The sequence below is a fragment of the Colius striatus genome, chromosome 1, assembly GCF_028858725.1.
Source record: "Colius striatus isolate bColStr4 chromosome 1, bColStr4.1.hap1, whole genome shotgun sequence".
Taxonomy (NCBI): domain Eukaryota; kingdom Metazoa; phylum Chordata; class Aves; order Coliiformes; family Coliidae; genus Colius; species Colius striatus.
In genome coordinates, this window is record NC_084759.1 from 171,792,213 (window position 1) to 171,819,556 (window position 27,344).

The 27,344-nt window shown below is 41.4% G+C and overlaps 1 protein-coding gene across 1 annotated transcript in view; it reads right to left on the bottom strand.

Annotated features, from left to right (window-relative positions):
• Positions 1 to 319: 319 nt before the first annotated feature.
• RASSF3 (Ras association domain family member 3) overlaps positions 320 to 27,344 on the bottom strand; it is a 49,394-nt gene continuing 22,369 nt past the window's right edge. The window contains exons 2-5 of the mRNA XM_062016752.1: positions 4,715 to 4,822; positions 3,119 to 3,386; positions 1,917 to 2,032; positions 320 to 1,198 (exon numbers count right to left, since the gene is read on the bottom strand). Coding sequence (XP_061872736.1) covers positions 1,049 to 1,198; positions 1,917 to 2,032; positions 3,119 to 3,386; positions 4,715 to 4,822 — 642 coding nt within the window. The 3' untranslated portion in view covers positions 320 to 1,048. The remainder of the gene's footprint in view (positions 1,199 to 1,916; positions 2,033 to 3,118; positions 3,387 to 4,714; positions 4,823 to 27,344) is intronic.

The window sequence follows — 27,344 nt, forward strand, 5'->3', positions numbered from 1 at the left end:
TACAATAAAGTCCAAAGGCATCTGTAGTTATAGCTTATGTCTAAACACTTGCTAGACACTAGGTATTTCTCACAGAGTTATCTGAGACATTGACCACTTTTCAGAATTCAAGTAAAGAGCTTTTCAGCTTTGCTGCACTTCTCCAACCCTACGAATGCATTTATGGAACCAGCTTCTCCAACAATGTCTTGTATGTGCAGCTCCATTTCCATTCTTACTTAGCTTTTGCCTCTCATCCCTTCCCATTATTTCTATTATCTTTATTTCTTTTCCAGTGTGGATTTATGCAATTAAACAAACATAAAACTTATTCACAATATTATAACATCCTAAAACTTTATTCTTGTAGAATTAGTATTTTAACTTTCCTCTGTATAAATACTATTTCCATTTAAAACCAGTTCTCCTCTGTCAGCTGTTAGTTCTTCCCCCTCAGCTCTTACCTTCTTTTCAACTTTCTCTTTACCTTCTCCAGAAAGACCACTTTAAAGCCTTCCACAAATTTCACCGAATGAACCCCAAGATCTCATATGCCTTCCATCTATAGCAGTTCTCTCACAAATTATACAGTAACTATTTGAAAACAGAAAGGTAGTGCAAATCAATTTCATCTCAAAAATAGTGCTCCAACTAACTCCCATCCAGGCAGTTCTATTATTTCTTTTTAACCCATCAATTTGCACATCCTTACCTGTAAAGCTATCATTAAAGCAAAGAAGAAGAAAAAAATAATCTTATTTCATAGCATCCTAAATAAATTGATTACAGTTTCACAGCTTGCACCAAGATAACTTGGAAAACTCTGGAGGCACACAGAGGGTGGCAAACTGATGTACAAACATGCAGAATCCCTTACTTGTGGGTGCAAGATGCTAAGTGACCTGGCTTATGGAACTAAGTCTATAGCAAAATTCAGGTACCCTGACATCACAAAACAGTCTTCCAAATAAAGAAAACTACTCTCTGCTGCTCTTTGTAGGTTGAGTTTGGCATGCTATACTGACAGTTGGGAGCGCGCGTTTTTCCTGAGCATCCTTTGGCCCCCTTTTTAACCAGGTTTCCACACCCCACCGAGGGCTTCTTCAAGTTTGTCTCTGTAAGCTGCGTAACGCCTCTTTAAGATTTGCAGCTGCTCATTTTCCTCTTTGTCCAGTATACGCAAGAAGTTCTGCAGTTCAGGAATAGTAAAAGCTTCCCACTGGAAGGAGAAAAAGAGAAAAGGAGAAAAGGATGGATGAGATCACAGAATCATAGAATGGTAGGCGTTGGAAGGGACCTTTAGAGATCATCTAGTCCAATCCCCCTGCAGAAGCAGGTTCACCTAGATCAGGTTGCATAGGAACATGTCCAGGTGGGTCTTGAAGACCTCCAAGGAAGGAGACTCCACAACCCCTCTGGGCAGCCTGAGGTCTTAATATTTACAAATATATAAATGGTACATTCAGGAGGTTGGGACATCCCTTTTTTCTATTGTATCTAGCAACAGGACAAGGGGTAATGGGATGAAGCTGGAACATAAAAAGTTCCACTTAAATATAAGAAAAAGCTATTTCACTGTGAGAGTGACAAAGCAGTGGAACACAAAATACACAGTTTATGTAGCATTTTTAAACAAAACCTCAGACACTCAAAGCAATTTCCAACTGAAATGGTATCAGGCTCCCTCCTTGCAAATCTCATGGATCTGAAAACATTTTACTCTTTTAAACTGTTTTTTTGTTCTGCAAGTAACAATGGGACAGTCTAACCACAAATGAAATGTTTACACAGGACACAAAACAAATATAAGAAGAATAAGAACAACAAAAAAAAATCTGCTTCCAAAAAATGGATCCTTTTGTCAGTACGGGACAAATATGGGCACACTCATGCATGAAGTAAAACAAACACACAGAACCAGCACCAGTGTCACATACCATGACTTCTCCAGTTTCATGCTCACGTAGAACAAAACTGAGCATTTCTGTTCTGGGGCCTGCCACCAAACGCAGGTAGAGAGGATGTTCTCGATCTGACAGCTTGCATGTATAAACTGCAGGAGAAGAAAATCTCAGTACTTATCATCTTTACTGACAATGTTTCAAATGCCAGCTAATATCAGTAGATTTCAGATACCTGCATGTGTAGCCACAAAATTTAAACCACCTATGTACTGTCTACATATTAAGTCTACATACTGCTTTTGAACAAATGAGTTTTAAGGAGAAGCTGAGCAAACGAATGATGATAACAGTACAATGCTACGTTCATGTAAGAATGAAATGGTCTCTGGTCACCACAGTACACTATCTGAATACGTTCAAGGAAGAAAACCAACACAAGAAAAAATGCAACACAAATCTGTTGCTATAACTCAGCATTTAAGACATCACAGCGGTGATATTACCACTCTGTTGCCTTTTCCACTTAAAATCTCATATATATGAAGCTTAAAAGACAACTCTGCCTGCCTGACATGGTTGGCCTAATAATAGCCAACTAATAGCCAGAAACATCTGAACTCCTGAAACCGCTCTCAGTGTTCACAGAAGAATGTGAATTCCAAGTCCAAGAACACAATGTTGCAAAATGTACTTTTCACTAAAAATTCCTTTTGCATCTTCTGATATTTCCAAGCACAACATACAACAAAGAACCACCAGCAGTCAGTGCCCTAGGAGAGCCACATGCACTAAACAAAACCCCACAGTACAGGTGCCCATAATGCTCGTCATCTCAAGAGCTGCCTGCCAAAGCAATGACTTCAGCTATCACAGGCCCCAAAGGTTTCTCTTTGTAAGAATCTGTTCTATAATTTAATCTCACAAATCTGCAGTGTATCAGGCTAGCCGAAATTCAGAGCCTGATAAAGAGGCATATTAAATATGACTGCAAGGTACAAGAGATCTGTGCAGATGGTTTAGTAGGTTACTTCATCTTTTGTGAGTTATCATAAAAAATCCCCAAATCACTGACTCTTACACGTGCTATTCCTCATAAGGAAAAAAAGACAAGAGAGACCAAGATTGTCACCTCTCTTTATCTGAGTTCTTCCACTTTGCTTATTTCAAGTACTCCTACAGCACAACTCCCTCCTCAAACCCCTTCACTATCAAAATGCCACAAGCTGAATTTATACCTTGGTCTTCCTTGTGACAGCGTTTATAAAGTGCAAACTTCGCAGGGTTGTCAGCCACAAGAAACTTTTTGAGCAAGGCCTCGATAACTTCACGAACAGTATTGGTGCTGCTGATGTGAAGGGTATTCACGCAGCCATCCGGCAAGTAGAAAGCAGTGTCATTATTGCTGTGAGCACACCTCCCCTGGTTCTGGGAGGACTGCACAGTGATCGGTCTGCATAGTTCCAGCTGAACTTTGATGAAGCCAGTGTAAATCCCATTTGCATTCTGCAACAAGAGGAGAGCATCAAACTTAAAATTAGCAATGACCACTTGTGACACATTAGGGGAGCAAGCACATTGACAGCAAACGCAACTCGTATCTTCCCGTAATATGTGACGTTTCAGTCACATAATTCAGACATTTATTCTTTCTGGTATACCTGCTGAATATGTTTTTTAACAATAACTACTGCATTCTAAGAGTATTCAGGATCTCATCAAGAAAATGGTACTACCAACTAGTTAAAAGTTTTCATGCTAGAAGAAAGCCATGAAGTGAAAATGGCCACTAACGCACATCTTCAACAGATTTTATCCAGAAACACAGAAATTCTCCACCACATATTAACTGTGCTTCTCAAATTATAGACACTCAAAAAACTGTCTCAAAATAAATAATATTAAAATAAAATATTCAAAATAAAAAACAGTCAGAATAAATGCCAATTCGTAAGTCATTTCAAATTACTTCTTCCAGTCACTTCTCAAAGATAAAACCGCAAAACTGATCAAACCTTACCAACCCACAAAATTTTAGGCACAGTAAGTCCTGACACACATGCAAACACATAAGAAAAATGGTTTTGGTGCACAGTTGTACTCCTATGGTTTAGGATATAATGTAATTTTAAAATTTCCATACATTATACACCCACAGCAATGCCTAATGTATGAGAACATCTGGACAACGCAGCAACTTATAACAGCTTGCTAGGCAGACAGATGTGAGCTTTATTAGCATGTTCAGCAGTAGGCTGGACCAAGGCTTAGACCTGAGAGACAGTCCTTGGAAACAAAAACTCTAAAGGCATTCCACTGTCTGTATCGTCTGTGTTCTGGAGGCCAGCAGCATTAAGAAGCCTCCTCATGCTGGAAACCTGTGGGACTACTCTGAAAATTAAAGTCTCCTATAAGAAAAATTGCGTATTTTAAATTTTCTCATTGCTTGAGCACTTTTATCAGAGAGATACCTGACAAAAAATTATCTACAAAAACAAGACAACTATAACTTAATTTTTACCAGCTGAGGGGTTTAATCTGAAAAAATTGTATCTTAATGTCAATCAACAGTTTATTTTGAACACATGTCAAGTGACATACACACACTTGTTTCTAGTACAATTTGTTTCAATCCATATAAAACAGCTACGTGGATAAAAACATTTCAGGCTTGAGATTAATTTCCAGATCTAAGAAAAAGCCTCTTACAAAGTTATTAAACTGAAGACAGTTTCATACGTAAGATGCTGAGACTGAAACAATTCACAATGCTGTACAAAGTTACACCTCAACTGTGTCTATTAAAGATTACTGGAATCCTATGCAAAACTTACCAAAGTCATCTTTAATTTATCCGTGACAGACGAATTGTAGCTTTGTATCTTCTCTTTAACTTCTTCTTTACTGAGATAAACATGAGGTTCTCTCTCCTTCTCAACATCCTTCAATAACAGAGAGAGCAGTTTTAGAAAACAAAATTCTTTTATGACTTTGGGTATGAGCATTCTTGCTCCAAACAGTAATTATTCCGCAGAGGCTCAATGTACAGTCATTAGCTAGACGGCAACGGAAAGGATTAACACGTCAGGCAAATTAAACAGAACACTTGGGCTGAATGGAGGCAGTTACATCAACACACCCAAAGACACTTGTGTCTTTTTTTCACCAACCGCTTTTGTTCAAATATTTATCAGCAGTATGTAAAAAAGCTTTGGTCGTTTTATGGCTTGATTTGCTCACGTTAGTGCTGTGCAATATTGTTAAGAACACAGTTGCAATTTTCATGAAATATTACTTAAGGGCATAAATGTGTACTTTCAAACACAGGAAGGTTATATACATGAAATGGCAGCTCATACTAACAAGCAACACCAACAATCCCCGTGTGCATCAACAACATAAGAGCATCCCTGCACTCCAGTGTGACAAGCAGCATGTCAAGACACTCAGAGTCACCGACTACTACCACCACAAGTAACTCGAGCTATATGTTACACCAAATTCATGTTTTTTCCATGGGGAAGGCCTGAGTGGATTTTTTCAACTGCTGCTTTTACGAGCTTGCTATGGGTTTTACATGCAGCAGTAAAACTAGTCCCTGGAGTTGGATTTTATCCAAACAAACATTTGTTCCCAATCCATACTCCTTCAGCAAACTAGTGTTATAAATACACTCCAGTTTCTGCCACTAGCATAAACACCATATATAGCATGAAAGAGTTTGAGCTCTCAGCTTTAGTGATTTAAGACTTGACTTAGAAACGGAGAAGCTTTGAAGAAGCTTTAAGATGTCAGAGTACATCTGAACACCAGAATATACATTTGCTGTATGGACAACTGTCACATCACAGTGTTTCAATCTATGCTCAGAAGCACATCCCAGCAAAGCTTATCTTTGAGGATCTCAGCTTCAGTGGCCAGTTCTGCATCACAGTCCTCTAGACACCGTTCAGCGTGCACCTTTGCAGGCACTTCAGTTTGCCAGAAACGACCCCAAGGCTGAGCACATCTGGTGTGGAACTGTAAGATTCCATTTACTGGAAAGAATCTGCAGAACGTTTTCTGTCTCCTAATTTCAAACCAGCTAGTTTTTGGGCTTAGTTTTGCTTTTCCTATATGGTATTTTAGTAAATAACATGCTGGAGTGGACTTTTTTCCCACAGCTATAAAAAGAAAGGTGTGGTCTGAATGGAGAACTGGAAGCCAGAAACCTTGAATTCTGATCTGGGCTCAGATACCAGTTAACATACCTTTATTTCACAGATCAGGAAACTGAGGCAAAAACTAACACAAGGACTCAAACAATGTGGGAGCAGGCTGAGACAACCTTCTCAGTGGATACTCGAGACAGGGAGCAGCTTGCAGGCCTCTGGCCATAAAGCTCTCACAGGGCATTTTCCATCTATAAAACCGATTTCAAGAATCCCAAACTAACCCAGAACATTCCTAGTCTGTGTAGCTGCAGACAAGCCCCTTCACAGGAATGCCAGCCAAGGCTCATTTCTCAGAGACAAGCATGTTGTGGAGTTCATATCTCTCCAGTCTGCTAATGCTATGGATACTGAACTGCCAATAATAGACACCTCACTTTTAACGTTCATTGTTGCTTCACTGCCAACTGTTCAAGCAGGTATCTCTCATCTATTCCCTTGGAGCTGATTGCAACCATTACTACTGAAGCCATGCACAACATCCATCATTCTCAAGAGAAAATACTAAGCAGAAAAGAGGAAAATGGTCATCACTTTTCCTATGTTCAAACTCCAACCTTCACTTAGTAAAAAGCCAAAAGAAAACAAAAACCCAAAACCAAACAGCCCCAGTTCACATTAACTTCTGTGCACCTCAACAGGCTTAATTTTGCAAAAAGTCCTTTTAATAATTTCAGATGACAAAAAGAACCCATTGCTTTTATTGGCGAGGTCCCCCCTCAGTCTCCTCCAGACTTTACAGTCCCAGACTCCACAGCATTTCCTCATAAGAAAGACACTCCAGTCCCCTGACAATCTTGCACCAAATACAGCATCAAATGCTAAAAAAGCTCTTGATCAAGGTGTTTGCTAGAGTGGGCTTGAGGGTGCTGGAATGGATGGGAATGATGGGAGAGAAAGGGGTGGCTGCACATGTTGGTGATGAGCCAGAGATAGCAGCTCCACCAGGCTGGTGGTGAGGAAGACAAGGAAACAAACAACTTTCAGAGTAACGTGTCTTTGGCTCCACTACGGAGCCATGGGTCACTGGGCATCACTGGGCAAGCTGCCCTTCCCTCAGTTGCATTAGATACCATTCCCTACTTCAACATACCACTACAACTTCCACCTTCTTGAACTGACACTAAAAGCCAGGTAGTTTTAGCAAATTTTAATTAAGCATAAAGAAAACAGAGCCCTGTTCACACAAAAGCTGAGATAACCTCTTTCTGTAGCACACTGCCAACAAATGCACCTATTAGTCATTTTCTAAAGAACCAAAGCCTGGGCTTGGTTTCAACTGATTTTAAAAGCATGTAAATTACACAAAACGATGTAAATTACACAAAACTATGAGCTGAATATAAAAAAGGATGACTAGGATTAAAATATTAAAGAATAGACCCAGATTAATTAATGAAAAAACGCTATACACTGGAGACAGAAATGCTGTTTACTTCAGTTATCATTTTCAATCCAGTCCACCATCCCTTACCATAAAGACTACAGTGAGTAGAGGAAGGTATCTGTCACAGAAAAGGACACACAACTCTACCCTATTGGAAATCTAAGTCAAGATCTTCACAATTCCTCTGGAGATAGCTTCCTGCTCACAAACAAAAACTCAAAACACTCCAAGTGTACACACATTAGGGCACATCACTTCAACCATGCAAAGATCAGCCCTCCTTGCTAGCTAGACACCAGGGCCTATAGAAAAATCACACTGCTGTCACAGATTGCAAAGATAGTAAATCCAACATGACTGTTCTCAGGAGAAAGCCAACACAGGAATATCTCACTGAGTTCATTGTGAATAAGAAAGCCTCATCCTACTGTGATTCACCGGGTCAGCTGCTACCAGGGAGTATCATTAAGGAGCACACAGAGATTTGAGGCACCCGTGTATTTTAATTTTCCTAATTACACTTAACCAACATGCAGAGAGAAGTTGACAAGATGGCATCTGGGTTTGTTCCCAACTTTCCTGGAGATTAATTTATCTCAGTATAAGCTGTCACTTAAGTTTTGCCATACAGCTTTGTCTCACCACGTTTTAAGTTAAAATAAGTAGGTCTTCTTTGACCAGCACACTTTGGCGTGTGGAGGAAGGCTTGGCAAACTCACTTCCCACAGTTCTCTTATTTCTCTTTGTACCTTGTCACCTCAAAACAGAACTCACTAAGAGAAAAGTTCCCTGCTAACTCTGCTTCGGTCCAGCAGATCAAATTCCACTTTGTTGTTATCTCAGCAGATAAATTTACTACCTGTAGAAGACTTTCAGTTATCCAACACAACAGCAGAAATTAATTCATCTCTACCATGCTTCACAACATGCTGGTATCACATTGCTTTGAAATAGCCAGAGTGGCTAATGCCACACCTGCTCCAAGGGGGACTACTGGGAAGGGAATTTCTCCAATCTCAGCTGTTTCAAACAAAGCAACAAGGGCATTTTAGAACTGAGACTTAGATGCTATAAGCTAAGTATGTATATCATCAGTTCTTGTGACAGTTCTGCCTGGCCTGGTGAGAGGAGGAGAACCACCCAGTGGCTCACTAAGCACAGGACAAAACCTGCTTTTTCCACTGCAGCCCTCCTGCACACCCACCCCAGTGGTGCTGAGGCATGAGGAGTGGCACCCTCCAGCAGCCAATTCATCTCTAGGCAGATTCAGACATAGTTGATTCATCTCCAGCTCCCTACGGAACACCCAGCATGCACACCTCACAAATTTTGTATGCTAGGAATTGTGAAACCTCCATTCTGCAAAAGTTAGGCCTGGTGATGAGTCTCCTAGCCACAGTTCCTTGCACATGTCACAGCAACAGAGTCAAGTTCAAGTGCAGCCAGCAGAACAGTGCTGAGAAGTTTTGCGGCTCTTAGTCTAGGGTCCGATCCTCAACTGGGTGGGAAAAAATCCAGTCCTACTCAATGTGAGTGACAGCAGAAATCTTCACTTTATTGAAAGCAGGCTCTAACTTACATACACTGCAGGCTTCAAGCTAGCTCAGCAACAGCAACCGATAGGTTACATTTTCATGTTCATTCTACTTGTGGTTTCTGTGATAAGCAAGCTCCCTCATTTTTTTTACATCTTGCTTTTCCTCGAAGTAGTCTACCACCTTTAGCCAAGAACAGTCTGACCTTGAGGGAACAGAAAGCAGCCTGCTGTCTACGTGACAGCAACTACTTCAACCATGTCTCTGACTCTGGTCTTCATTGTGCACCAAATCCATATAACTAGAGCCCAGGCTGCCTTGCCCCAACGGGCCTAGCATTATACCCCGGGATCCATGTCCATGCTCCCTCAATTCTTCTCCACAGAACATCTCATAATTGTGCCATCTTCTGTCAGCCAGGACCTAGATATTACTGGGCTTAAAACAATGACACTCCTGGGCACTTGTGTTCAAAAAAGGAATTTTCTCTACAAGACAATGAAAAAAATTTAAAAAAAAAAAAAAAAAATCAAAGCAGAGTTGGCATTTCCAGGCCAGATAAGTGTGTTTTCCTCACCACAGCTCCTGCTCCCGTTCCATTCCCTGCTTCTCATGTGGAGTCTCCTTCCTCGGAGGTCTTCAAGACCCGCCTGGACATGTTCCTATGCTACCAGATCTAGGTGAACCTGCTTCTGCAGAGGGGTTAGACTAGATGTTCTCTAAAGGTCCCTTCCAATCCCTACCATTCTATGATTCCTCAACCCAGCACAGATGTGAAAGATAAATACTAATCTCAAGGAGACAGATGAATACACCAGAATCCACACAGGTGATATTAGCTGGGTCCAAAACTACTTCTAGTTGGAACCATTAACTTGTATGAAAATCACACTGTGCTTCCCAACATCTACAGCACACACCGCAGGCAGACATCTGAACTAAAGCCATTCCTCCCATAGACCAAAGCAACATTTCATTCTCAAAATTCCTCAGCAACAGCTGCCTCTGAGAGGGAAATGAGGCAAGTGCTTTCATTTTCCCAAGGGAAATAGCTGGTCTTTCATTTGAGCTCATGATGCAATGCCTCTTCACAGTTGAGCTTCCTCTCAACAGAAAGGGCAGAATACTTTTTTTTTTCTGTATTGCCTTCATCTGCCATGTACCTCTCATTTATTGTATTGCAGATATTCAGAGAAGCAGCACTCTCTTTCTAACATTTATGCTCAGTACAAAGCCCCTCAGAGACCAGCTCAGCATAAATCCTCAGGGAACACAACTAAAACTGCATAGATCACAATTAAAATGAACTGCAAATCAAGTTGTGGTCCCCAAAAAGGAGACTCACGTCACATCTGGGTCTTACATAAAGTCCAAATCTCACAGTTACTGCCAAACTCCAGTCCTGCCTACAGCAAGCAGGCACTAAGCTCAACAGCTAGCAAGCTGCTAAGGGATCAGGTTGAGAAGTAGTTCCACAAAGAAAACCCCAAAACTCTGAAGTCTGTTTCCTCAGGATCCTTGCCTTGAGACAGATATATGGCTACTCCAAACTAGTACTATAGGCTTCTGTTTATCTAATCTCCTGGCTTGACAGAACTTCTAGAAATTAGCATCTCTGGAGGAACGGGAAACCAAGTTGCTCTTAATATTTCAGCTTGACAAAGGAAAATATAATAGATGAAAGGTTAACCTATCCCAGGAACGTACTCATTTCATAACAAATCTGCAAAGAACCAAAGACATGTGGGAGCTCATGCCAACTTATAAGCCATGTCAGTCTCTATGCCCTGCACTCTCACATTCTATATTACTCCCACACATACAGTGACCCTTGATTCAGACCTTGCTTTAAATTGTGGCCAGCAATCACTTTTCAGGTAAAGCACTGAGGCTTTGACAAATGAGAAATGCAGCTCAATATATATTAAGAAGAAGAAAAAAAAAATCTAAGTCTTGATTGGTCATAAATATTGCAGTTAATGCATCCTAATTACATCAATGTTTGGATTAAATAAAGCATTTAACTAATAGTGGTCCTATACAACAAAAAAGCTCAGCAGAGAACACAGGAAGGAAAACAGAGAAAGGTACTTCTGATCTCAGCTGTTGCTACTTCTACAAGCAAGAACACTCTTTTTCCTACAGCCTGCCAGCACTCCCACAGGAAAGAAAGAAATTGATGCCTTGTAATTCAGTTATTTTGAAACAAACATCTTGCTTCTTCCTTATCCCAACTCTCCTGAGGACAGAGCAGCTTTGCCAGCAACAGCAATTTCTCCTTCCATCCTGGGGCACGCCCATACTCAAAAGATGTGCTCTTTCTTAATTTGAAAAACTTCAGAATCACTGGGTAGGCCTACTATTCATGTCCATCCACAAATAGTCAGCGGCATCAGTAGCCAGAAAGCTATGGAGAAGACCAAATAGGGGCAGAGTGGCCAGCAAGAAGAATTAGTATCCAAGCCGCTCCAAGCACCTCCAGCATCTTCTCCCACAGTTGCATCTTGAAATGTAGGTTTGTGTGCTCCTGAATGGGGTAAGTTTACTCTCTGGGTCAGGGAAAGGGGAATGTTCTGTAAGGATGGATGTGGGAAGAATAATCTTCGTATCCTCTTTAGTACCTTTAGCTTTCTGCACTCAGTGTAACACACCTCCCATCCCTGACAGCAGCACACAGGGCAAGGAAACAGACTCTTTGTTAGAAAAATATTTGGGGTTTTTTAAGCAAGTTTGGCTGACTTGAATCTTAAATAATTATTCCGACAGTCACAGCAAGTTCTTAAACAGCCTGCATCAGGCCTTCCTGAGGCAGCAAGAGACGTGGGTTCTCCCAGGTCAGGTGCATCCAGCCTGGCTTTCTGCCTCTGACAGCAGCAAAAATAAAGGCTATTTCAAGTGAGCACATGAGCCTTTTCTGCAGCCTCTCTGCTGGCACGCACAAGTGTTGCAGCAGGAATTCAGAGGGCACCTCCCTTCTGAGTCTGTTAAGTATCCATTTATGGACCTGATGTCTATGCCTGCACATACGACCTTTTTGAACCTGCCGATACTGCCCGTCTCTACACCTCCTGTGGCAAGTTCCAGAAATTCGTGACTGCGTGTGAAGAAATACGGCCATCTGCTCTAAACTGATCTTCTGTTAAGACAGAAGATAACTTCTGTTAAACAATACTGAGTGCCCCTTAATCCTAACACAGCAGAACTTGGTGAATGCAAATTTCACATTCAGCTTATACATCATCACCTTTGTGATTTTGTAAACCATGATGGCACATCTTTTTTCTTCTCCAAGGTGGGGAGCCCTTGACTCGGTCTTTCCTAAGGTAGTTGCTCTACCCTCTCAATCATTTTAGAGAGGGGTGACTAAATGCAGGAAGCCCTTCCTGCCATGTGGCAACCAGAGCTACATGCAGAACTCACAACAGAAGCACACTAAAGCTTAGGTGCTCTTTGTTTATTAATTTTTACACTACAGGTCTACGAAGAATCTTTACCTGAGATACTGTGATGCGATGCAGTCTCTCTTCCAGGGCACTTCCACAGTGGTTAAAGAAATCCTCCAACTACCACAGCTTATAATTTTAGCATGATTTTACAAGGTACAGGCATTCCAGTTAATGAGTAAATACTTGTTACTTTCAGACTATTTTAGGTGTTTCCCCAAGTGTCACCACACCGTGTGGCCTGGCACGCTAAGGAAAGCACTGAATGACAGAGGGTAAAGCATTATGGCTCCTGTCTGATCTCTCTCATGTAAACACTCAGATGTTTATATGCTGAATATTTTTAAGCTGCACAGAAACAACACGAGAATTCTAACTTCCCTTTATTCCTTTTAACAAATTATTTTCCTTCAAACAGAGGTAATATAAACACAACGTTCAGGCACTGTGAAAGGAACACCAGGAAAAGAAATCTATTTGTTGGTGATAGTAACACTGCTGCTTAAGTTTCATTTAGGTTTATGGTGACCTCACCTCTGAAAATCCCTAGTTACAAACCCTATCATACCCTATATGGCTGTACTTTTTAACTACTGGCACACAACCCCATTTCAAAAAGCCAGTCATCTTGTTTAAAGTGAAGAACAGTATCTGAAGCTTGGCAGTAGATTCTGTCCAAAAGATACAGCAGGTTTTATGCAGATTTAATTTCTTTGCAAATTTCAGTAAAACTAGATGTAAGAAACATCATGAACTGTAAATAACCTCCTTGAGGTCTCCTCTCCAGAAAGTGCGTGAGTTTTGACTGCAGGCTACTTAAGCAGATAAGAGGTTTAATGAAGTAAAAATGGATTACCAGCCTCTCTGTGACCCCTACAACAAAATCTAGCTTTTAGCAGACAGTTAGGAAACAAGCTTATACAAGATATCCTATAGAAAACTAATTAGTATATCCTGAAAAGAAGGTTAAGTATGGTCAAGAACCTGAGCTATTAATACAGTTAGCAATCAGACAATTAAGTAATATCAGGAGCCTGGGTCATTACACCACAGTATTTGCATGTGACCCTGCAATGCAAGAATCCAACACTCTCCATCTAATGACCCCTCCTAGCCCTGTCTTCAAATGTAGCTATCTAAATTTTACATTACAATTGGTATTGGAAACCAACCAGCCCTTCCTGGGGAAGGCCAAGGACTGCAGTCTTCTCCCTGGGGTTACTGCCAGCGCCTCTCATGTCTGAGGCAAACTTGGCCATGGGCTTTGTCCCAGCAGAAGCCATTTTATCTTTAGAGCAACATTCCCTTCTTGGGTTTGGCTGGACAGTTCAAAGATTGTGCAATTGAATTATTTTTTATGCCTTCTGACAAAACCTCCTCATATCAAGAAAAGGCAACAGCTTCTTAACCAGATCCAGCTTCATGGTCTGCACATGGTCATAGTCCCACCCATCAAGTCATTTTTGTTTGGATTTTCTCTCCTTGAAAGAAGAAAAAAAACCCAACCTCTTAAAAATTGCACAGCAACAATTCTCATCTAGGAAACATGATGTAACACAATGACTCTTCAGACACAGCATGACTCTGACCGTTTATCCTTACCAACAATACAATGAAAACAATGTTGTTCAAAAATATGTGCCGTCTTCTCAAGCAATGACTCGTCATGGGGGGAAGTTCTTCATTTGAGGAACACACAGTTCCCCAAAAAAATCAAGAAGTTACTGTTATATTGTCTCTCTCGGTCAACCTGTCGCTGATCTCATATCTGAAACTCTTGTGCAGCAAACAATTTTTTTTTTGTTCTTTCCCACCTTGTATTGAATATATGGCTGGAGTTTCAGTTTGAACTTAGAGCTTCAGAGCCCAGATTTGACTGACATTCTAGTAACAAGGAAAAGAAAGAAAAGGCTTGAACTAGTCTTGGATCTGATTTTCCTGCAGTTCCCTGATTTGTTTCCCATTCCACTTGAGGGGCTCAGATGAGAAGAAACTGGCAAAGGCAGGAGTGGGCTGGCTGTTGGGACTTCAGCTATCCCATTTCAATGCCACCACCCACAAAAGTCCACAACCTAGCAATATCAAACTCATGTTGGTAAGGGGGTACTTGATCCTCAGACCTCTGCACACCATGAGGGAACTGAGAAACCGATTCAACAAAACTATGCCTTGAATAAACTCACCAGGACGGTAATGATAATCTGCTTTTATAATGCCTTGGTTTTCTACATTCTGCTTTCATTACTCACACATACATTTAAGTAGGTTACTAGGCACTTTGGCTGTGAGCAGACTGGGAGTGACAAAAGGACAAGCCACTTCAGAACTTGTATGTTCTCTAAAAGAGAAAACACACTACCACCATTATGGAAACAGAAAACTGCCATCAATTTACCTAACTCAGCCCTTTTTGCAAAAATACACTTGTTGTCTAGATTCAGCATGAACTAGTTTTCCAGAAAATATACACACATATCTAGTTCTCATGAATTAATCTTGATGACTCAAGCTGGCATGCTGGGACAAAGTAAAGATTACTGCTTTTAGCTATATGTAAGCCTGTTTCTCTGTTGGATGCTACTGCTGCCTTAGAAACCAGCATCAGTTGTCACAATTCTCATACAGTAATGGACCCACTACTAGGCTGCAGATCAGAGAATCACAGAATGGTAGGGGTTGGAAGGGACTTTTAGAGATCATCTAGTCCAACTCCCCTGCAGAAGCAGGTTCACCTAGATCAGGTCGCATAGGAACATGTCCAGGTGGGTCTTGAAGACCTCCAAGGAAGGAGACTCCACACCCCCCCTGGGCAGCCTGTTCCACTGCCCCCTCACCCCCACAGTGAAATAGCTTTTTCTGATATTTAAGTGGAACTTTTTGTGTTCCAGCTTCATCCCATTACCCCTTGTCCTGTTGCTAGCTACTGTAGAAAAAAGGGATGTCCCAACCTCCTGACACCCACCCTTTAGATATTTGTAAATGTTAATCAGATCTCCTCTCAGTTTCCTCCTCTCCAGACTAAACAGCCCCAGTTCCCGCAGCCTTTCCTCGTATGAAAAATGTTCCAGTCCCCTGATCATCTTGGTGGCCCTGCACTGGACTCTCTCCAGAAGTTCTCTGTCCCTCTTGAGCTGAGATGACTTCTATAAAATCAGGAGGCTCCTCTCTTAATTAGGATGAGCAGACTAATTTTTCTTTTCACAGATGAAAAATAATAGAATAAACAAATTGAAAATTTAAAAAAAAAGGAAAGTGTGGGGTTTGTTTTATTTTTGTACAGTGGCAAAAAAGGCAGCCACAGATTACATTAACAATCACTAACTATGATTCTATGATTAAACAAGTCTGTAGCATAAGGAATCTACAGTGCAATAAATACTTTATCACACAGGTGCCAACTTACCCAAATACTGTGCTAGCCTAGTGCCCTGTATCAGCAGACAGTTCACACCACTAACATCTCTTGTGGTGATATGAGCATGCAGCTGCCTCCCAAAGAACTCACAATTTGTGTCTCGGGGCAGACAATCCTGTAGTAGTGAATCACTTCAGAATTACAGGGCAATTGTTACAATCAGAGATTTTTTTAATTACATTGATACAAAAGTGAGGTGCTACCAGTGCTATTTAGATCAATGCTAGTAGGACACAGGGGAGAGAGGAAAACAGAGTAGGAGATGACAATGGGTAGGCTTTCAAGAGAGGTGTGAACAGAAGACTTTAGAACTTGGTTAATAAATATCCCACTGGAAAAGCTGGATAAACAAACCTTTCTTCTGAGGAAAGGTCAGAAGAACGGCAATTAGGCTGCGCTGGAGAACAGGGCTGGCTTGCTTATAACCTGGTGTTATGGCTTAACTCCAAACACAAGTTACTTTGCCATGCTGGAGAATGGCCACCAGGAAACCAGAGAAGGGGGGAAAAGATTACATGCTTTGTTCTTAAGCAGCAAATGGGAGAATGTGTTGATTTTACAACAAAAAGTTCAAAAGTTGTTCTTTTTTTCTTTCCAAACAGCTATTTCCCTGCTTTTATGGGCAGGATGTCACAGGCACAAGGAAATGCTGATGTTACTCCACCTTTCCTTACGCCCAACTTCTGCTTCAGGAAATGTAATTATGAAGCTCATGAAAGCATGAGATCTGTTAGAGCTGATATGCATTTCAGATGGAAGGAGAAGAGAGTCTGCTAGATTTTTTTGTACAAAAATCACCCTTGTTAACATTAAAGAGAATAGGAAGTATGGGTAACCAACATATCCTCTGAAAAAACATTCTCAGATGACAGATGGGCCACCTTATAGATAAGCAGAAAATGGTAGAATTAAAGTTTCCTCAAATGAGCAACAAATTCTACAAGGTAAGACCACACATTAATTGCCTTTTAATTAAAAAAAGTGGCTGGAATACTTATGTTAACCTTTCCTGTACTTTAATAAAAATACTAAGAATCTTGATGTTTAATTCATGGTTTTAGTGGGCAAAATAAAGCAAACAACCTGTTATCAACTCTATTTTGACAAGGGACCAAAAGGAAAGTTTAAAATAAACCTCACAACTCAAACATCACCCAACTGTAAACTGTGCCTATAAACTTCAACTTTTAAGTTACTAAATTATACCATTCACTTATTAGAAGTCTCAGGAGCCATTCTTAGCTTACAAATATACACATGCACACCTAAAACTATCTGGAACTTCTGACAATATGAAAGTATTAGTCCTGTAAATAGATCAGTTAGTTTACATCCACTCTTCCACTGAGCATGTTATAATCTAGATCCACTAACAAGACCTCTCTAACTCAGACTTGCCTCCTGTGAAGGACCTCAGCTCTGCACACCTCAATGAAACGTTATGAATTAAAAAGGGGTTTTTTTCTTCTGTTCCAAATCTGTACAGGCAATTTACCCAGAAAACTGAAATTCAACCAAATTTCTATCAGTAACTCCTCTGTGTAACCTGATAACAAAAACTCTTCAAATTAACAGATGTCATATATTCATGTAAAAAAAACCTCTTCTGCAATGCCTAGTTGCATGGGGTTGGAAAGGATGAGAGGAACACATTGTTGTTTCCTATGCAGTGTCCTGGCCAGGCAATACTGTATTATAATGCCAGACATAAAGTGCCAGGCTCTGCGAACTGCAGAAAACAGAATAGTGCAGAGAAGGCATTCAATTTTCTAGTTCTTAAAAAGTGTTCACTTAGCATCTAGTAATTTCCATCTCACCAGCTTGTATAATGAATGCAGAAAGTTACAAAGCATAGTAAATACCTTTGCACATAAACTACAAAGCATCCCTGAGCCTAACAAAGTTCCCTCAAGATGGCAGAGCCTGGTCCTTGATTATTAGGACTAATCATTAGTAAGCCCTAATGAAATCAGTAGTGTTATTCAGGCAGTCATTTATGAATTAGTAAATCTTAACAAAAATGGTATTTCCTTAAGTAGGCTCTATAAACGCAAGTAGGTGACACACACTCGTGTCCACATGTGAACACACACAGGGAAGAGATGTTTTCAGAAAAAATATGGTGACAACATCAAAGTGTGGAAACACATGGACTTAAAGGGAGCTCACTACATGCTCTTAGTCAAATGGTTTTTATGACATCAAGTGGGAAGAAGCCAGCTACAGCTGGCTGTGGTTATTAGAAAATCAGCATTTCAGAAAAAGAGCAGAGGCAATCTAAACAAGCAAACTACAAAGGATGCAAGTGATCATAACGAAAGATAATGCTGTGGTGTGTACAACTTCAGATGCCACCACACCCCCCAGTTTTGCTTCAGTAAGCTGCATTTTGTTTGTAATTTCTCAGTCCAGGACATCTTACTAATTGACATTACTGGAAAATTAACAAGCGCCCCAAACGTCTTACAGGCTTAACCAGACTAGGAAATACCACATTTCTAGTAAGTTTTAAGAAGCTTAGACCTACCCTAAGAAAAGACACTGATCAAAACCAGAACGTCTTGATGTTAGCGGTAACAAAAGCAGACTGTGCTCTCCCCTTGTTATACTCCTAAGCAGTTTTACCTGGCCACAGAATTATACTAGAAATGAAGCACAGCTGTTTCCCAGGCACCCTCCCACATGGGCACGTGGTGTTTCAGGTCATACAGCCCATAGGCAGGACAGCCAAGAGCCTGCTCTGGGACACGGCTGCCCAAAATACCCTCTGCACACAAGGGAGGTGTAGGCACTGTGCAAGACCCTGCACTGCAGACCCTTTCTACCACAGGAGTCCCAGCTCCATGCCCCAAGGCACAAAGGACCAAGGTGGGCAAGAAATATTTATGTTTTCCAAAAGAATTAACCCTCAGAAGTGCCAGTTACGGAGCTGCACTCTTTTCCTGCCCAGCACATCTCTTAGGAGGCCATCAGCCACTACTATTTCTTCTTCCTACCCACACAGGACACCTGCACTCAACTGATTCCAAAATACTTTGAAGGAAATTCGTGTGTGTATAAACAGGCAGGTGTAATGCCATCAAGGAGCCATGCTCTTGTTTCAGTTAGTTCATGTGTTGCTGATAAAATGGGTAACAGAATCAATTTTACCACAGAAGTAGATTCTTTCATGTACCAGTAATACACACTAGGTAACCGATGGACTGACTGCTCCAACTGGTGATAGGCTGGGATCTGGTGGGTGTCCAGAGGCTCCTCACCAGCAGGCAGGGGAGCACCAGCCCTTTGCCAGGTCTTGCCCATGACCTGGGGACATCAAACACACTTCCTTGTATTGAGATTGCTCATAACCCGCTCATATCTCCTACTCCCTCTGGGATCTCTCTGCAAAGTAATACTGGTTAAAAGAATTATCTTATCAGGATGGCTGGAGATTCCTGGGGATGTTCTGCGAAGCAGCTGAAAACAGCAGGCTTAGCAAATCCTTTCTAAACATTACATGTAACAAGGAAACGGCATCTCTGCACCCATAACCCCAGCATTCTTGCATTTCAGCTCACACTAAGTCCAATTTATCTGTTTAACACAACGTTTTGAAATATCAAGTTATCAAGAAATGCTGGCAATAGGATACTAGATTCTCTCATTAACTCTTCTAACACTACAGTATCTTCCAGATCTGACTGCTTCAGTTCAGAAAGAGCACTCCCACTGCAAGGGCTACCGCCGCCTTCCACAACAGCTGTTTGCAAAAGGTGATCCCTGTCTGCGACCAAAACCTCACTGATACTTGCTGTCTTGATCCAAACTGTTTAAGTGACTATGTACTGCCAGTAGCTCTGGAGTGGAAAAAGCACTGAACAAATTCAGTATAGTAAGATTAAAAACTAATAATTAAGGAAAAACCCCAAACCCGACCCAGAAGAGCACAGAAATCCTCATTTAGATTTTCAAACACCAGAACACAAGTTTCCCCACACCCAGACAGAAACTCCCAACACCCAGCTGGCTTATTAGAAACAAGTCATCAAAATGCTGCCAAAGGACACCTGGCCCCTTAAGAGGCCTCTCATTTACTTTCTCTGCAGCTGGATTATGAGGAAAGTCATGAATTTTCACTCCTGTACTGAAAACCAGGAATGAAGGGCCAGTTCAGATTTTGCCATGAACTGCACGTGTAGTTTCAAGGAGATAATGTGCTGAGAGAATGTAGGTTATAAGCTTTACTAAGAACTTGAATGCAATCGCTAAGTAATGGATTTAAATACATTTCACTGGAAATAAAGACTATGGAAAGGTATTAAATATCCTTTCAGGTGACAAATACAGTACACTTCCAAGTGTCAAATTTCCAGCAATGACTTGCAAGCAGATTATTTAAAAAGAACATAAACCATTACCTCTGTGGCACACAAGTTGTCTACCACAATTTGAGTCAATACATACAACAGCCATTTTTCAGTTGATCACAACTTCAAGTGTTGAAAAACCTGAGCCAAGGTCCACAATGTCATGTAGCAAGGAGACATTACACCCCCTTAATGTCTTAAAACTCCAACTAAAACTGCTTTGTTGCAGCAGAGGGAGAAGCTACAGGGAAACAGTGGGTTTGTCCATGATAGAAATTCATCAGAGTGTCTCTGGAGCAGCTGTGACTGCAAAGGGAGATCTGTGGAGTCCAGGAGGATGATAGGGAACCGGCAGGGATAGGCAGCACAGGCAGATCAAGTCAGGCCCAAGTGCTGAAGGAGATGCACTCAGCTGTTTCAGAATTGTTGCTCAATTCAAGGACCACCTACTGTTTAAATAAATGCATCCATCTTTTTGAGCAGCACTATTACACTTTTTCTCATCAACCACCAAATAAAACCTTAGAACAAATTAATTTATAGTTTATCATCACTGTATTTTTTCTCCATGCTCCACATGGCACAACTTTCCTCACACATTTGCAAACATGAGCATTTTTAGCTATTTTCTGGCAGTATTTTCACCAAACAACTGTGACCTTGGGTCTGCTGGGTCTCCTTGCTGCAGAAACTGGAAGGAGCCCACAAAGAAGGCAAGGAACAGTGGGAGGAACCTCTCAAATGAATTTGGCTTTTCAGGAACTGGTTCCACCCCTGTGCTGAAAGGCATTTTAAGTACACAAATATCCACAGATAATTGCTAATGGTATGTTCTCTTCTTTTAAGGGAGCTAACTTGAGACCTGAGAGTAATTAAGATTTGCTGGGTCATGAACATTCACATCTGCAAGTGAAGCAAGCACGTGCAGGATCTGTGTGTTCCCTCCAATGTGAGGTATGCACAGAAATCTGTTGCAGCTGTAGATGTAACCAGATTAGAAGACATTTTTAACTACATAGTGGAGGGAACAAAGAGGGCATAGGATCGGACACAAGACACTGGTCTGGATTAAAACACCTGAGCAGTTTCATTCCCATGCTAAGTGATGCAGTAAGACAGGAGGAGCCAATTCCACCAGACAAACCCAACTGCCCTATTTGTGAAATCCTGGTGCACTCAGGGCTGGCAGATATGTCAGAGGTTTAGCAGGATGCCTGCAACCCATCAAGTGCCAGGAGGCCACAGACAGGATATACATCCCACAATATCCAGAATGACACTAGATACATCTGGTTTATGCAATTGAGTCCCAACCTATATACTGAGCTGTTGGTGAGCTGAAGTGCTCTCAGCTCCACTGCCAGTGAGACACTTCCATTCCCACATCCATATGCAGGTGTTTTAGTCCAGAGCTGAATCCTACCCCAATGACACTAGCAAAAGCCAGACTCAAAAAAAACCCACAGAAATATGGGGTGGCTTTTGCAAGTAGCAGTTAATCTGTGGATTTACATGTCACAGGACTCTGGGGATGCTACAAGTTTGCACAGGTGCAAAAACAACTAGTTAACTCTGAAGAAAATAATATAGCCTGCAAACCAAAGAGGCCAGAAAAACATCCTGGCAAAACCCCACCAGGTATTTGTGCCATTTCTCTACTCTTCCCCTGGCATGTACCATCAGCAGCTGCCAGGGGTCTGGGCAGATCTTCCTTTTGACTCCGTTATGGGCATTCACACATTCCTTATGTTTCAGCACCCGATAGGGAATGAGTATATCACCACTGCACAGGAGTGAAGCGCTTGCAGATGGGAAGAAGCTGTTAATATGTTATTACTGGAAAGCACGTTCACAAACATTTGTGAAGCATCATAAGAAAAAAAAAATCCATGTTGAAATGATTAATTCTTCTTTTAAAAGCAAGCTTTGAGCACCGTGCAGGAAATTTATGGCCTTATGCCACGTATTCCACAATAAGGAGAAGAGGAAAGACTCATCAAGATTAGCACCATATATTCTGTGTGCTGGATGAGGCAGAGAGTCTGTGGGAGGGATGCTGGCAAGCAACAATGTACTTCAAAATTATAACCTAACCCAGAGAGACAAAGAGAAATACCACTGGCTTTTCCAAAGTAAAGACAACTTGATTTAGTTATCCAGTGTTTTTAAAAATAAACAAACACCCACTTTAATGTGGTCACTTATAAAAGAATTATTTTATTACCTAGAAAGCACAACCCAGAATTAGAGTACCATGGCACTCATGGTTCATCAAAAATGAGACTTTACACTTAAGGACAATGAAAAGTTTTCAGATGAAACTTAACTTCATATGACTAAGCCCTGGCATGCATATATATACATACATATTCTCATACTTCAACAAGAACTCTGCTAAACAACTATTTATTTCTAAAAGATATATGATAAACTAAAAGATGTGGGAGTTGGGCTTGAATGAAAAAAATGACAAGAACAGATGAAACACTGCAAAAAGTGATCATATTTTCTCGCTTCCCTCCTCATTGAAATAGACTGCAGCACATGTAACTGCTCTAAACAGACTTTTTTCAAGAGCTCTTCTCTTGCGGGAAGAGTTTATTTACCTTTCAGCACAAGTTTTCTTTAAAACATTTTCTTGCTTTACTATAGATGTTTTATTACTTACACTGTCACTTCTGATGAAACACCGTTATAGCAATTGTTTTCTTCTTGTTACTGATGCTCTCCTCTGCTCCTTCCCAGCACTGCATTAAGGCATTGTCCAACCACCAAACAAGATGGGAGCTACATCAAGCTCAGGAAGACTGTAATGTTCTTACCTCTTCTGTTTGAGTTGCATGAACAATTTTCAAGCTTAAGTCTTCAGAGCTCTATTTGAAACCCACAGAGAAATAAACAGTGTAAGTTTTCGGTTGCCCTGTCTGGAGAATGTGTGGTCAACTCACCATATATACAGAAGGCGTTTTAAACAGTTTGCTATTCAGAAGTCTCTACTGAAGAAGAAGAAAAAAAATAAGCTTCCAAAGATACCTCTACTTTTCCAAAGAAAGATTGGCATTCCAAATAACAGGACAAGCCTCAGAGGAGTCAGCTTATTTCAACCCAAGAGGAAGATACAAAATTAGTACAGCTGGCTTTCATTTTGACAGGTCAAGAGAGATCTGCAAGTCCTACATACTTAAGGAACATACGAATTAATCTATCTAGCCAGGGCAAAATGAAAAGCAAGAATTCAAGAATTATCCCCTCTGTTTACAACCTTCAAGAAGGACAGAGACTCATATTTCCTAAGATCTCCCTTTCAACTGCAGCAAGCTTTAACAGCCTTCTGTAAAAGACAATAAAAAGTAAAAAAGGGAAAAAAGCACCATTTCTGCCTGAATACACGCAGAAGAAGAAACAAGGGAAGCTAAGACCATAACATATATGACCTTATCTAAGTAGGGATACCAAATAAAGAGTGACCTAAAAGAAAAATTAGTTGAACTACCATCCATCATGCTGCTAAGGATATTAAAAAAAACCCAGCCAAACAAAACCACACTTAAAAGGATAATAAAGAGTATGAGCAGACAGGGTATCTGGTCAAGAGTTCAGGACCACATTCAAGTTTCATTGCATAATCAGATACTGCACGGAAGCCAACCTAACAGGATGCCCTTCCTGAGCAAACAAAAAGTTATCAGCTGGAAACTAGAAGAACTGTGTTACTGGGTATATTGGGAGGACCAAAATCTGGTTTGCAGGGTAACCCTCAGCCAATTCCAAACACTGCCTGCAGCTAATCAGCAGTTAAACCCCTTCTTCCAATACAAACCTTTTCCCAACTGAAAGGAACACTGAGGACAGTAGTGAATGGAAATCCTACAACATACACTGTACACATTAAAAACACAGAGACACTCTCTTGCATCCCACTTGCATAGTTATTTACATTTCGGTAACCTGGGTAATATAGCAGAGTGGTACTGGTAGAGACAGAGCTACATATACCACCGCATAAAAAGGAACCTGAAAGTTCCATGAACTTTCCTTTGAAGCTGCAAAACAAAATGTAGGAAAACTCAAAACACAAAGACAAACTTTCTTTGTCCATTTTCACACTTTTCCCAGAAACTTGGGGTCTAACTGCTGAAGAGCAGCTCTGCAGAGAGAGACCTGGGAGTCTTGATTGATAATAAGCTAAATATGAGCCAGCAATGTGTCCTCGTGGCCAAGAAGGCCAATGGCATCCTGGGATGCATCAAGAAGAGTGTGGCCAGCAGGTCGAGGGAGGTTCTTCTCCCTCTCTACTCTGCCCTGGTGAGGCCTCATCTGGAGTACTGTGTCCAGTTCTGGGCTCCCCAGCTCAAGAGGGACAGAGAACTTCTGGATAGAGTCCAGGACAGGGCCACCAAGATGATCAGGGGACTGGAACATCTTTCATATGAGGAAAGGCTGCGGGAACTGGGGCTGTTTAGTCTGGAGAAGAGGAGATTGAGGTGAGATCTTATTAACATTTATAAATATCTAAAGGTTGGGTGTCAGGAGGTTCACCTCCAAGAATCCCACCACCATCTGTTGCAATTTATAGCAGAGATGTATTTTAAACCATACAATCCCCCTGTGGCACGCTGCTCCTCTCTCTGGCCTCTCTTGTGCGATTCTGAGAATTCTGCCTTGAGTAGCACCAACATTCAGCTACAGGGATTGAGGGAATCAAAAGACACAGGAACACAAGTATCTTCCATTCTCATAATTTTATAAATTCTGCTACTGCCCTAATTTTGCAACTTTCCCACAGGAAACCCTCAGGCATGTGCGGAGAGAAGATGGAACACTAACTTTTCCTGAAGTAAACAACAGGCTGTGCATCGAGACAACAGGCTGTGCTACTCCCATCTCCCAGCAGCTGCCAGCAGGTCAGAAGGGCAATATATGCTATTTGGAGACAGGGTAAACTGAAAAACCAACCCAGTGATGGCAGAAAGACGTGGATGGGGAACACCCAACACCTCTCCTCTCCCACAGGGGAGTGGAAGTCTCTTTGACAGCCTCCCTGTGGGAGAGGTTTCTCTTCATGCATCTTGTTTTTGCCAGCAGAGCTCTGAAGGACAAACTCATAGCCACCCACAGAGCAACTGGCTCTGTGCCTACCTCCTGGGAGCAGATCTGGGGAAGCTAAGAAGCCCAAGTGCAGGTGTCTCAACCTGTGATGTGGCTGCACAAACACAGGGAGGGAGTGAAGGCTCCTGCAAATTTAACTGCTTGAAAAAAACACAGCAGTCTGCTACGAAGAGCTTCTGAAAGACAGACTCCATGAATGTAAATTAGCTGTTTGTGCCAAAAGAGGGTGGCTTAGAAAGAAAAGTGCACCATCTGACCTATCCCACAGGTATTAAGACAGAAACTGGCATTTGGGAAAGGAAGCAGCTACAGAGAGTAAATGGAGAGCGGGTAAGTAGCTGTTATCCTAACAAGGGAAAGGAGTGGCTGTAGGAGGTACCAGAGATCAAAGATATAGTAAGTAGAGCAGGGAGGAGATTAAAGGGCTGAGCTGCAGACACCCATCCAACCCAGAGACCCAGACTGAGTCAGTACAACAGCGTAGAAAAGGCTAGGGAGAGCTCCAGTCCTGGTCGAAGAGAGAGTCCTGCTGCCCTCAAGAGACATATGAGCAAAAAACCAGCCAAGGTAAGTCTGGGTAGGAGGAATCAAGAAAAGGTATGAGCCAATGGTGTGAGTGGAAGGCAAACACTGCTACTGTTCCTACATCACAAGCCCTTCACAGCACCACAAATGCCTCAGCATCAGGGTCCTCTTTGGACATGGCAATGGTCCACGATGTCAAACAGAATTGTCTTCTGTGAAAGTCACAGCAGCACTGCCTCCCTGCCCAGAGGAGGAAACATTTTAAAGAAGCAGTTGGTAAGCCATTTACACTGTATCCCAGTATAAATGTCCAGTGGTCCAGGACACACAGGTACTTCTTAGCTCAGGTTAAAAGTTTGCTATAGAAGGCCAGGAAACCCAGTGCTAAGCTTCAGACTTCCAGCTCTCCAGAAGACAACACCATCCCAGGGAAGGCTCTGCCTTGGCTTGCAGCTTACTCTGCTATCTGGTTTAGCATAAAAAATGTGATTTGCTGTCCCAGCAGCAGCTCCTGTCTTGCTTCCCACCCTGGGCCACTGGGAAAGCTTTAGCAGCCTGGCCTGCAAAATCATCAATTCAATTCTCCTTTCTTTAAAGATACTCTTCACACTGCCTAACAAGCAAGAAAGGAAATGGAGATAAAGAGCAGCTGATTGCATCGAGTTAAAAGACTGGTAAGTAAAGTAGCATAGTTTGCTTGGTCATACAACAGAGTAAGTAAAAACAAAACTGGAAGCAGTACAGCTTGGTGACCTAGAGTACAAAAAGCACATCAAAGTCTGTTGCCACTAAAAAAAACGGAGATGATTCTCCTCACTGTAAGCAAGGAAAAAAAGCAGCCCTTCACTTTCACAGTTAAAAAGCTAAAAGGATTTTAAATGCACGTGATGAACAAAATGGAAAGCCAATTCTTCTACAGAGGTCCACTTTAATTCATCCATTGTCCCCAGCTACCTGGAGGCAGCCATCACTTTGAGCATGCACATCCTAAGTATCATACACCTACTAAGTATCTCAAGAGGAAGCTGCTGGCTGTCACTAACTTTGAGCTAAAGCGTGACAAGTCAAAAAGTAGGGCTGTTCCTATTGCTATATGTAAAGCAAGCTTGTAAGAAAGCACTGCTGTCAAGTCTATTTTTAAAAAAAAAGTACCCACCACAACAGCTAAACCATTTTAGGATTGGTTAAAAAAAAAAAAAAAGAACAAACAAGCTAAATGTAGTGCTACATTTGAGGCTTACAGACTTCAAGGACTTTTTATAAAATACCTTTCATTTCAATATCCCTTTCAACAGGCCACTAAATGTAAAGGCTTTTCTGAACTTCAAGAGTATAAAGCCTGCTTTTTACAGGTGTCAAGTGCTTGCAGTTGTCATCAACTTTTCTGAAGGCTTGGGACTAAGAGCTCTCAGTTGCACTAAAGAAAAAAAAATCCTTTAATCCTTTCCTTAGAAGACAAAACAGAAACAACAAAACTTATTTGCACAGTT